The sequence below is a fragment of the Mixophyes fleayi genome, chromosome 3, assembly GCF_038048845.1.
Source record: "Mixophyes fleayi isolate aMixFle1 chromosome 3, aMixFle1.hap1, whole genome shotgun sequence".
NCBI lineage: Eukaryota > Metazoa > Chordata > Amphibia > Anura > Limnodynastidae > Mixophyes > Mixophyes fleayi.
The window spans coordinates 252504925-252518058 of record NC_134404.1 but is presented as its reverse complement, the minus strand read 5'-3'; the positions used below and the strand labels follow the sequence as shown (position 1 = coordinate 252518058).

The following is a 13134-nucleotide window of genomic DNA, read 5'->3' as shown; positions in this document are numbered from 1 at the left end:
AATAACTAGAGTATGCAATATGCGATCTCTTCGGCGATGGAACCGGACAGCTGCTGATGAATAGGGGATTATTATGATATCAGACATGAAACATTTCCCATAACCTAAACCTTAGATGACACTAAAGTGTACATATAATCATAATATATAAACTAATAATAAACCAAATACTGTCTGCTCATAAATTACTGTGTAATGGATCCAATATGAATTACATAAATAACTAAATGTTGTTTTGCGAGTGTGTGCGTGCGTATTTTACCGTGCGATCGCCGTATGCCACGTGTAGCGTGGCATACTGAGTGCAATCGGCTAATAAAACAATATTAACCAATATACTTTCGTTCATCCAATTATACGACTTCGACAGTTCCACCCTTTGATAGTACAATAAACTATCACCTTAAAGATGTTATATGCAGGATCTCAGTACCACGATTCATTGCTATGTAATGCAAATCCCCCTTGGGGTATGACCACGCTGTTTGTAGATCTAAACAAGTTATCATAAGAGAGAGTCTTAATCCTCTAAACGATTTCTTCTTTTACTATAGACCATACATTTCTGGAGCTTGGAGATAACGTTTTGTATGCTCTTCAAGGGTGCAATAAAACACGTAATACATTATTTGGAAAGGTACAAGGTACAATGTACAATATAACATGTATCAGCTATACAGTTCTTCAAGTTCTTCTGTCCAACGCATGTCTTTAAGCTCAGAATACATTTAAACACTTCATGTTCATCAATAGCATCATCCTATGTCTATCAATAATGTCATATACAATCTCCTTCAGCTTGCGTTAATATATACACTTCTAATAATGTCATAAGTTCTTTTCATCAACACTTGTGGGCGGGCTATTGTCTGTTCGTTCTTCCCAGTCTCCCAATACTCTGGTTTAATATTGGGAGACTACAGACTATTATATTTATAATATTTATAATATTTATTGAAAAGAGTGGGCTATTGTCTGTTCGTTCTTCTCAGTCTCCCAATACTCAGATTTAACAGTGATCGGCTTGCAAAGCATTGGGAGACTTCAGACTAAGGGACCTAGGTGTCGTACTTTTTCCCCTAGTGACCTCCCACCCATAGTTCGGGTACCTCAAGAATATTTAGTGGGAAGAGAACTAGTCCTACTTGATATAATCACTGAGGTATGTGAGAGCACGCCCAGCACTTTGTTTGGTCTAAAACCTTACCCTCCCAAGAATGATAATCATTCTCAAGGATGCCTGCTCAAGTCCAAATATTACTGGACTGGCATCGCTGGGTGTACCTTTTTTTTTTTTTTAACTATGGGGTCACCGTACTTACGGACGTAATGCTACTCAGACAATAGCCCCTCGCACTTTCTCCAAGCTCCAGGGTTTCCAAATTTTACTTTACCTCTGAATTGAATAGAGTAATTGGCTGGACCGATTATGCTACTAACTTCTCCTTCATTCCCAATTCCTCAACATCATTACCTAAACCAGCCTCTGTCACCTGCTAATAATTAAAAGAATTGACCGTCCAGAGAAGAGAATGAAATGAAAGAACACAAAACAGGAAAAACTACACCTTGATGCTGGACAACTGTCTTAGCCTTTGGCTCAGGTGCTACTAACTGCATTAGAGGCCTTCCAGAACATACTCATGAGTGCCCTTGGACCCTTCTCTGAGTGTTGGCCCCTCTGCAGTGGGTGGAATGGGCACCAGTGTGTCTCTGATACCCTTGAAGCCGTGATGCTGGTAGCCTACACCTGGTACCTGTCTGTGAAATAACCTGAGCCTAAGAAATTTCTGTTCCACAACTTACTCTCCTGATCCAACATCCTGACAGTTAGTGTGACTTTTCAGGAAACAGTGTTTTGGATGTTCTCGGTTGCTGCCTCACTATTTACCTTACTTCTCAAGGTCTAACCTAGTTTTTCAGTTACAATCTCATCTCAAGAGGGGTCAAGAACATCTCAGAAATCGTCAGGTTAAGAGGCTACCCATGAGTGACCTTTTGGTAGCGGGGAAGGACTAGTGGCCGAAGCTATCAGTCACTTCAATCGAGTTCCAACTCTTATTCTATTCAATTCGTTCTACCTAGTACCATTACTTTATGTTCACACTGGTTTATGGATAATTGAAAGTATGTGATTTGTTACCACTACTCATACATTATACCTTTATTATCAATAACATGAATACCCCTATCATCTATTATAACTCTAGGACTATCACATTGAATAACAAAAGCTTTGAGTATGACACAGTAATACATTAGACACATTTCAATACACCTTTACCCAGACATATTTCATTGGTACACCACTGTATACTTGAGAATCCTGCATGGTGGTAATTGGATGACATGGATTTGTTTCACCTGGAAAAATTCTTCAGGTAACCCAAATCTTCATATATTAACCAATATGTGTGCATGTGTGTGTGTAAGTGTTCACATTTTAAAACTAAAACAATACAACGAAAAACAAAACAAAACATAGATTTGTTAGCTGTCACATAAAACCCTGCTGTCTATTTGACAGCTGTGTTCACCCTGGTGTTACAGCCATGTATGGTCGTGTGTGTAAGTGTGGACTTTACTAGCAGTTACTTCAGTTGGTAACTGTGTCACTGTATAAAGTCCTCTATGTAGTGTCCTACGCATGTGCTGGTACTGGTAAAAAGATTTTTAGTTAACTCAACATCGCCCCCTAGACTAGAAAAATGCTGAAGACCAATGTATATCAATCGATTTTTCCCTCTGCCAACTCACATACCATTCGCAGTACCTTACATTCAGCTACTTGACTAAGTGAGAAAGACAAAGGGGTCTATTTCTATAACACTTTCTTTAAATATAACAGTACCCAGTACATGTCTGTCTAACAGTGAAAAAATTATAAAACACGAAAATTCTACATTTTCTAGGGTTTCATTCCAATGTTCTATACAGAGATGCATATCTCTATGCCTATCCTCCAGCAATCTCCTGTCTCCACCCTTTGTGCATCCATATAAAGGCACATTTTTGTACAGGAGGCACGAACCACAAAAACAAAAAACAAAAAAAACAAAACAAATATGCAATCTATAAAACATGAATTGTATTTCCTCCCAAAAAAAATCTTTCTGCTTAAAATCAGCAGTTTCTATGCACATGAAAACAAAACCCCTGTCTGTTTCTGTAACTCATGTCAATCTAGTGTGTGTATCCCTGAACTCGTCTTATGTAAAAAAATAAAAAAATATATGTCTTAGCCCCATTGATGAGACTGTGTCTGTTTTTATCTCTACCAGAGCAGAAAGAGAGAGCGAAAGAGAGAGAGAGGGAGAGAAAAAGAAAGATAGAGAGGTACTAGCATAGATGTAAAGAATGAGAAATAAGAAAGCAATGAATAATAGGAATACAAAGATTTGAATACAAACATACATGCAGAAAGGGAGATTTTACAACACAAATGACAGCTGGATTGGACTCTATGGGGAAAATGGCTGTATTCATTCCACTAATCCCCTTAGCTATTTGCTAAACTATGATCCCTCCCCCTACTTGACTAGGGGGTCTTACGTCAACCGTGCAATCCAGCTGTTGTCCGTCATTTGTTCATTAAGAACTCTGTATCACATTAACTACATACCTTTTCAACGGACTTTCTGACTTATGACAGAAATGTAAAAATTAACTCTTGATGACTCATCTGATTAGTATTTCAAGAGTTATTTTTCTATTTCTCTATCCCACCCCTGTAAACACTAAGTCTATATTTCTTTCATGTACTCTTATCTGTGAGGAGAAAAACAAGATAGTTATCTTAAACCAGCAAACAAAACAAACATTTCCATTCTTTACCATCGGCCAGCGATTTAGGAAAGCAAATATGTGACAACATAAAACAAACAAGCAACATCAACAAAGTATATCTTTTAAATCAGTAACCTGCACAATAATACTTACCACAGTTTAACATTTACCCCGCCTGATTGTAGGACTAAAGGTGTGACCTGACTCCTAGCGCTGACTATCGCTTTCCCGTGCAGCATTTGCTGCTATAACATGTGCGGGCAGGTGTGAGTCTTCTAGTCTGTGAATTCCTCCTTGGAGGATATCTACGTGACCCACCCCTATGTGTATTGTGTCTTTCCTTTTTGCAATCTCTCCTAATATGTCCTTTTTCTCTCTCTGCAATTGTAACATCTCAATATTCTAGGTTTCCTGTTATGTGGGTTGTATGTTGGCTGTCGTGTGTGCAGTCCCTCTAGTGCTGGGATACTTACCATCATTACCCTATCACTTATTGTCTCTTTCTGTTTATTTATACTTTTATTATGTCCTATAACTGACTCCCTGAGAGCACTTACAGTGATTACTTTCCAGTTTGGTAATGAAGTTTGCACCCTTCTTTTCAAGTTTTCCCTGAGGCCACCCATTAGAACTTTAACAGCAACCTCGCTGTAGTGTACATTATCCTTTATGTCTGATACCCAAGTATATTTGGCCATTGCTATCAGAGCCCTGCAAAAATAGTCTGTTGCATTTTCACTATCTTTTTGCTTGATAGTAAAAATTTTACTCCAGTCCACTATCACTGGAAAATATATGGCCAACTGTGTGATTATATGTCTAATATTGTCCTGATTATCATCCTCGGTTAAGGATTCATCCTCCTCCAACATACAATCCTTAATGAACATTTGTATATCAGTATTAAGAGGAAGACAGGTCTTCAATAATATTCGCCAATCGTTATTAGTTGGCTCGTACACATTACCATGATATCTAATAAACTTCTGACATTTGGTCAAATCTTTCCTAGGATCAGGGAAATCAGACAAAATTGAAAACATTTCAGACCTAGTCCATGGATCATGCTTTGATACATGTTTTAAGGGAACGTCACCATCTCTGTCCGCTTTCCCATTGGGAACTGCTGTTGTGCAGACAGGATGTAAGTCTACCAAATCACTATGTTCTGAACTAGTTGCTGAAATTGCTGCTGCAGTACAATGGGTGTCTCCCCCTGTGTTAACCTTTACATTATTCTCACCACTTTCAGCCGCTGCCCCTGCTGGTGGAATCGTTCCTTTTCTTTGTCCTGAAACATTACTTTTAACATTACTTAAAACAACATACAAGTTACTAGTTACAGTTTTTACATTTTTGGCATTGGCTGTACTTTCCGCCCCGACCCAATTTGTCGGGGGTGTGTTTGCACTCAGTTCACCACGCTTTGCAACGCACACTTCCGGAATGCTTGTTTCCGGTACGCTTACTTCCGCTGAACACGCGCTTCCTTGCCACGTGTACCCTTCTTGTTGCCACAATTTTAAACAGCTATCATGTTCAATTCTTGTTTTTGTTGATTTAATCAACCGCACTTTATTTCTAACAATATTTAACACCTCTGACTCAACACTACCCATGTTTGGGAAAGGTCTTTCACAATCCTTGGTCATTTTGACCCACTTGTCGCAATATTCAGTTGCGTATGCACCATATTTATTAAACATGAGAAATCTTGCTGAACTAACCGGCCATTCATTAGGCAGCACAACACGAACTATCTCTAGCGTTTGCTTCGCATCCATTGTGAAAACAACCTATTTCTCAATGCTACGCAAAAATACTTTTTACCTGTTCTCCTTTCAAACAGAACCTACTAGAGATTTTTATCCGTGGATGGTTTCACAGGCTACGCCCACACACCTCCTAACACAGAAATATCATTGCGGACTAAAGGGCTATCAGCTCCTCGATACCCTTGACTCTACCACAAAATCTGTTTTCACCGTATACCCTGTATACTACTTATTCAAATCACATACTTCTTCAATAAACCGTATGCTACATAAAAATCCACATACTACCATATCACCGTATACTCTGTATACTACCTATAACACTGTATGCTACATACAAATTCACATACTAACAATATCACCGTATACCCTGTATACTACCTATTCCCACACCATATACAGCTTAGAAACCTGTATATTACCTATAACACCGTATGCTACATACAAATTCACATACTACCTATTAAACTGCACCGTATGTTACATAAAAAAATCCACATACTTCCTTTTAAACTGCACCGTATGTTACATAAAAAAATCCACATACTACCTTTTAAACTGCACTGTATGTTACACAAAAAATCCACATACTACCTATAATAGTGTTCTTATTTCAAACACAACCATCCAGTCCCCCTGGTCAGGCAGCAACCGATATCTCTGTCTTTTCAATAGTATATCACCTCTTTGTCTGTCTTCAGCAGTATGCAAATTCTTCCCTTATCTATCTCTTTTCAACAGTATGCAAACTCTTCTCTTATCTTTATGCATACCATTCACATACAACCTTTTGTTTTCTGCACAGAAAATAGATTTCCCAAACAATGGTAGTTTTACAGAGGTTTTAACAAATGCTTATATAACAGACTATGAACATATTAACACATATGTAGACTATGTTACATATATAGCAGACTAGGAACATAATTGTTTAAACACGTGGTAACAATACCGGAAGTTCATACACGCTAAACAGGAAGCACACATACACTAGGCAATGCAATACCCTTTAAAACGCAAAACGACAATAAAAAGAAACATTTTTCTTTCTTGTCCCTAGATTCTAGTTAGCATTCCTTCAGATTATGCAACTGCGGACATTTGGCTTCTCAACACAAAATGAACAACAGGTTTTGAACACATTGCATTCTTTCCCATATGAGACGCGTCCGTCAATATCCACCCTTTGTTGAGGAACCGAATTCCGTCAGCGTTGCATACCTTCCGGCAACGTAACCTCCTAACTCAAGAGCCCCCAAATTATTAAAGTAATTCTATCGTTTTCAAATAAGCATTGCCCAAGCGATTGTATTGTGTTTCTAACACACAAAGTGATTTATTTTAGCAGATGTAAATAGTCAACAATTCAATACATTATTATATTATGATACAGTACAGTACAGCCAATACCAAAAGTAACATACATACCGCGCTCTTATCGCATGCGCTCGCTGCGCTAACCACGGGCACCCCTGGACAGTGATTCACCTTTGAATACTGTGATCAGTGAAGACTGAGAGAGTCGTGGGGGTGCAGCTATGATTATATATGCAGTCAGTGTTATAGAGTGAACAATAGAGATGACGTAGCTTGCTTCTATAGGTCCAGACAAGGGTGGTTCCAGGGTAAACAGGTCATAGGCTGATTCAATCTAAGGAATCCAAAGGTGGGGGTCGTCTCTCCAGGGGATGTGCTCCAGTTACAATGAATTCATTAGCATTTCACATTCTGATATCACTCTGGCTATTTATTCCCTAACATCAATAACTAGAGTATGCAATATGCGATCTCTTCGGCGATGGAACCGGACAGCTGCTGATGAATAGGGGATTAGTATGATATCAGACATGAAACATTTCCCATAACCTGAACCTTAGATAACACTAAAGTGTACATATAATCATAATATATAAACTAATAATAAACCAAATACTTTCTGCTCATAAATTAGTGTAATGGATCCAATATGAATTACATAAATAACTAAATGTTGTCATGCGAGTGTGTGCGTGCGTATTTTACCGTGCGATCGCCATATGCCACGTGTAGCGTGGCATACTGAGTGCAATCGGCCAATAAAACAATATTAACCAATATACTTTCGTTCATCCAATTATACGACTTCGACAGGACTCACTTGACATACCATACATATAGAATACTGTTGTTTGCGCCAATTGTTTATTGCTGTATATCTTCTTATATATATCTGTATCTGTAAATGTTAAATATTAAGTACTATGGAAGTGAATATAAGAGTCTTAGGGGCATATTCAATTGTTTGAATTTCCTGCAGCGTTAAAAGTATTAGCGTTATTACAGCATGAAAGGTACCGCAATACCGGTATTTAAGCGCACTATTACCGTGATGACGGTAATAATGCGCAAGTCGCGTTACTTTTGCCAGTAACGCTAACAATTGAATATGCCCCTTACAGTCTTCTACAATTTATTGGTGTGACAGTTTGTTCTGTACTTAATAAAGAAAGTGTCTTCAGAGGAAGGCAAAGATTATACATTTGCACTTAAGTTACATAAGCCACAATCTTGGCCCCTTTTTGCAGAGGGACATTTTATGTCAAAAAGAGGCCCTATCTCATATCAATGTTTCTAGATAATTACTGGTACTAGTCAGTACATACTGGCATATATACATTCCTAGGAAAAATACAATTTTGCATAAGCATTCATCTCTTATAAAACCAAGTTCATTAAAAGAACTCATGAACATCATGGCTGCTAGACTCCATTTTGTATCCAGATTGTTATTCAACTTTCGCAAGATACTGGCACCTCAGGATTGGATTAAGATACTAGCATATCAGGGCTGGAAACGCACGCAGGCACCTCAAGATTGAAGAAACCAGATGCAGAAACCACAGGAGTACAATGAGTTACTTACACCAAAGGACTGGAACTAGATAACGGCACCTCAGGACTGGGGCCAGATGCAGAAACCACAGAAGTACAGTGAGTTGCTTACACCATAGGACTGAAAACAGATGCCAATATCTCAGGACTGGAAATAGATACCGACACCTCAAAATAAAAAACAGTTACTGGCACCTCAGAAAATGAGACAGAGACTGGAGCTGTGTTTCAGAAATAGAAGGTAGCAACCCCTTGGGAGCCAGTTGGAAGAATTAGACAGAGGCTGGCTGAATGAACACAACTGCCTGGGGAGCAAGAACTGAAGGCACATGCTCCACTTGAATCGGTGCTGCAGGTATTACTGTCTCTGGTTCAAGTATTGGAGAAAAAACCCCAGAGTATTTTGTTTGTTGGAATCTTGACAGATAATGGAGTATATTGACTTTCAGTGGACATTACTGTAAAATGTGCTGAGGACTGGTAGAATACAGACAGCTATAGCAGCTCCTAGGACATGGACTTGTGAACAGAACCTAGAGGAGGATTAGGGAACACCCAAAAAGATCTTCTGGGGACTGATGTCTGTATTTCCCGACGTCCGTCTACTGATTGGTCGTATTAATGGGGTAATATATTTGCCAGGCTTGAAATAGCAGGATAATCTGAAATGACTAAGGAAGAAGGAGAGAAGTGCTTTAGCAAGTCAGGCATGAAAGTTGGGAGCTGTGTCAGCTGAGCACAAAGTGGTATTCTGTCTAACTGCAAGGCCTGTAATAATGGTGTGTCAGATTTTAACAGAGTAGGCATGGGTTTAGTGGGGTCGAAACTGGGTTTTAATCATTCTGCTATGATGGTGCTGAATAGATGCAGGGGTTTGAAAATTATGCAGCAAGCACTAAAACAATTAAGCTGCCCATTATGATTATAAATTAATGTGTGTTTAACTGAACAGTTGGAAGAGGAGCCAACAGTAGGCAAAATAATTATGAAGGTTATGATGTTCAACACACGTGATGACAGATTAGCAGAGCCCTTAAGGGCTGGAGAGTAAGACACAGCAAACAATCCAGGATATGGAACAAAATATAGCAGAGTCACAATATCACAGATGCCAAAGTCACAGAAGTGCAGGTAAACTCAAAACTCGGAGCAATAATATAAAGTACCCAGGGTTACAGAATAACAACTTCATGCAGGCTTGTATGAAGCTCAAACAGTCTCTGCGAATCAGTACTTGAATACAGTTTGTGCTGTAGGGGTGACTGCACAGATGGAAAGCTGGAAGGTGCCATGGTAACAGTCCTGGAAATTACAGGCACAAAATAAAAGGAAGCAGACAGGATCAGATACCCAAAAAGGTGGAAAAAAATGCTGGATACCAAAATACTAAATGGGGGGGACACCAGAACAAAGGCTTGATAAGGCTGGAGTTCAAAGCAGAAGTCTGAACACAAGAAGAAATAACCAGCAATGAGCAGTACAAGGGGCAGGAATATAAAAGCAAAACAGAGAGGAAGAAATTTAACTCCTCACAGGTAAAGTACACAAAATCCCAAACAGCAGCACCTCTGATGGAACAGAGGGACTCCATGCCACAGAATGTTCAGGCCATAGTACGAACACCTCCTCCTTGACAGTGCTCATCAACTACATTTTATTATAACCCTCCATGTATTGATCTTTCTACTAATAGGAGTACTAACATTGTGTTCCCCAGCTTTCTAACTAATGTATATTTAAAAGTTAGCAATGAAACATGTTTTGGCACTGTAAAATATCTCTTTTTATATCCTAGCCTGCTTCAGGTTTCAGTTTTGCTACTGATATCTACTTTTTACAAAGGTTAATTGTATTTTCATAAGACATATCATATAAACACCTACCTATTTTCTTTAAAGTACACCTTTAGCTTGCATACAGTGGACATAATGCCAAAGAAAAAGCGAAAGCCCAGAACAAGAAAAGGAAGGAGATTCTTTAAAGATTAATGCTGGAGAATGGTCATGGTTGCCAGCAGCTAACTGTCTTCTATTTTACAATTACTTATTCATCTTTCATATCTCTACCTTCCAATATCTCTCTTCATTCCAACCCTACCACTCCCCTGGAAGCTGGACAGAAATGGCAGTTGACAATGGCTGCTTTAATATTGATGATTGATAATTTTTCTACCTTTTAGTAGCCAAACCCACTTTTCCCACCAGCAGCCACAATTGTTATTCCGCTACATTTTGTTGCAGTTGTTCCTACAAGATTGTAAGCTTATTTGAGAAGGGCCGTATTTACCTTTGGTTTCATGTCATTGTATTTATTTATTTGCATCATGATGCCCTTGATGTACAGTATATGTAATAAAGAGAGTCCTAATATTCCCATGCTCTAATGATTAATTTAAGACTTCAATGAGGCTAAACAAAGCAGTGTATCACGAGTCACAGGGACTGTAGGTTACTTGCTGATATTTGTGCTGCTAAGCTAGAGGGTGCGGAGTCTAAACACGCCCCCAGTCTTCACCAGGGACCCCCTGCAAGGGAGTTTGGAGTTTGCTGCAAGGGACGTGCAGGTCGCGGCCCTTCAATTTAGCTATCAGCGGAGTGGGTGGTAAACAGACGTGGTCATGCAGGCAAATATGGTATCAAAAGGTAAGGCAAATCGGTGTCAGTATGCCAAAGGTCAGATACAGCGGGAGCAATCAGGCCGAAGGGAGATCCAGAAGCAGAACCATGGATAGCCAGGTCGTTACACAGGAGGTCAGTCAGAGAGCAGGGAAACAGGCTGGAAAGCTGGAGCATAGGAAGACCTAGATACTATGGCACCTACCTAGTGTTAGAGCCAGGTTTAAATAGTGGAGCCATATCCCTGATTGGTGGCAGTGGAGGCGGCGGCCCGAACAACTGACTGCCGACAGGAAGTGCAGAGAAGCGTCCCGTTGCTAGGAAACGGAGACACGAACAGACACACATGCGCACTTTAATCCTGAGGAGAGAGGACGGCGCTGCCGGCAGAGGAAGGCGTTCGTCCCTGGCACCGATGGTGAGTGCGGGGATGGCGCCTGACACAGTGTTTTAGGGTACAACTTAAAAGATTTATTTAATGAAAGGAATTATTTTAAGGTGATAGAAAGGCTTTTGCAAAGGTGTCTCCCAAGAGTGATTTTTAGGTAAGCACCTTTAGGAGTGCTGGGTGGATAATCTAGGTGCACCAGTGCAAAATCATGGTACATGTTTAACATAGCACTTCTCAACCCAATCCTTAGAGTAACTCAACAGTGCATGCTTTATGGGTCTCATTTTATAAAGTAATCTATATATGTCATATATTTCCTTATGCCTATAAATATTTACCAAGTGTTTTTAAAACTACACCAATCAATTTGTGTAAATGTTTAATAAATTGTTCCTCTTTGTTTGTATGTTTGAACCTGTTAGTGCTAGTGTTCATAGCACTCAAATCACTCTGTACCGACATATTTCAATGTATTGGAAATGCGATTCCCATGTCACATGCAAGCGATTGAGCACTGTAGATGTTGTATATACTGTTTGGGTAATCATTTCTATGTGACAGCAGTATGTCAGCAAGGACCAATTTGAGTGCTATCACTGTTATGCTTTTATACCTGAAGAAGCACTAGTATTTAATGCACCTTCTGATACCAGCCTTATGCTGGGTACACACTACAGAAATTTGTCCAGTTGCGATATCGTTAACGATTTTACCAACGACTGAAAGTCCCGATCAACATGCAGATTCATGTGTAGACACTATACACATTTTACAAGATTTATCTTCAGATCTGTGCTCTTCATCTATCATAACCATCGGCTGAAAAGATTATTACTCTGTAAACTCTATAGAGATTTGTTCATGAGTGCATACACACTGCAGAATTTGCCCAATATCGTTTATAGAGATTTTTAGTCCAGTTATAAAATCAAATCAAACGATACCATGTGCTTTGGAATGATAAAACATGATTTTTGGAGTGTACACACTAATGCGTTATCGGATCTAACAGTCGTTTATCATGTGATTAGCATGATAATTGGGTGAAAAACCTGTAGTGTGTACCCAGCCTTATTTAGTGTTAAGTTTAACAGACTGAAGTACCCCTTGAAACTGACTTGAGTTAGCCCTTTGAGTACTTATAGCACATAGGAAATAATGAACTAGGGTGATCAATGTACTTCACAATATTGTAAGAAAAGTGTTATTACATTTTTATCTTGATTATAGCTTTATATATTGTTTACATAAATATTCATATATACAGTAAATCATTTTTATTTATTGGTGTATTTTGTTAATCTGTACAGGTGAAAATGTCAGTAGCAGCCTATGGTCTCATGTATAGAAAGATAAGTACTTCTGCCACTCCTTCAAGACATCGTAACTGGAAATATATCAGTAAGTTCAATATTACACGTAATTATTAGTATGTTGATATTCACTGTATTTTAGGCTCTAATACATAAAATTGTGGCTGTATGGTATATGCAATAATGTAAAATCATGCCTCTCATTTTATGGTTCCCTTTCTCCTCTTTCCTTCATAATGTCATTGTAATATAGATTCCACTAGATTGTAAATTCTTACAAGCAAGGACCTCGCTACCCTTTGTTTTTACTTCTGTAGTTCTTTTGATATAGGAAGTTATGTGCTAACTATTGTTGGATTCTGGTGACCCCAACCAAAGCTGAC

At 38.9% G+C, this 13134-nt stretch overlaps 1 protein-coding gene across 2 annotated transcripts in view; it reads left to right on the top strand.

Moving 5' to 3' along the window:
* The window catches only part of SERAC1 (serine active site containing 1), a 305705-nt gene that overhangs the window by 46128 nt on the left and 246443 nt on the right, over positions 1–13134 (top strand). For both annotated transcript variants that reach the window (XM_075203404.1, XM_075203405.1), the window contains exon 2: positions 12749–12839. In XM_075203404.1, coding sequence (XP_075059505.1) covers positions 12755–12839 — 85 coding nt within the window. In that variant the 5' untranslated portion in view covers positions 12749–12754. The remainder of the gene's footprint in view (positions 1–12748; positions 12840–13134) is intronic.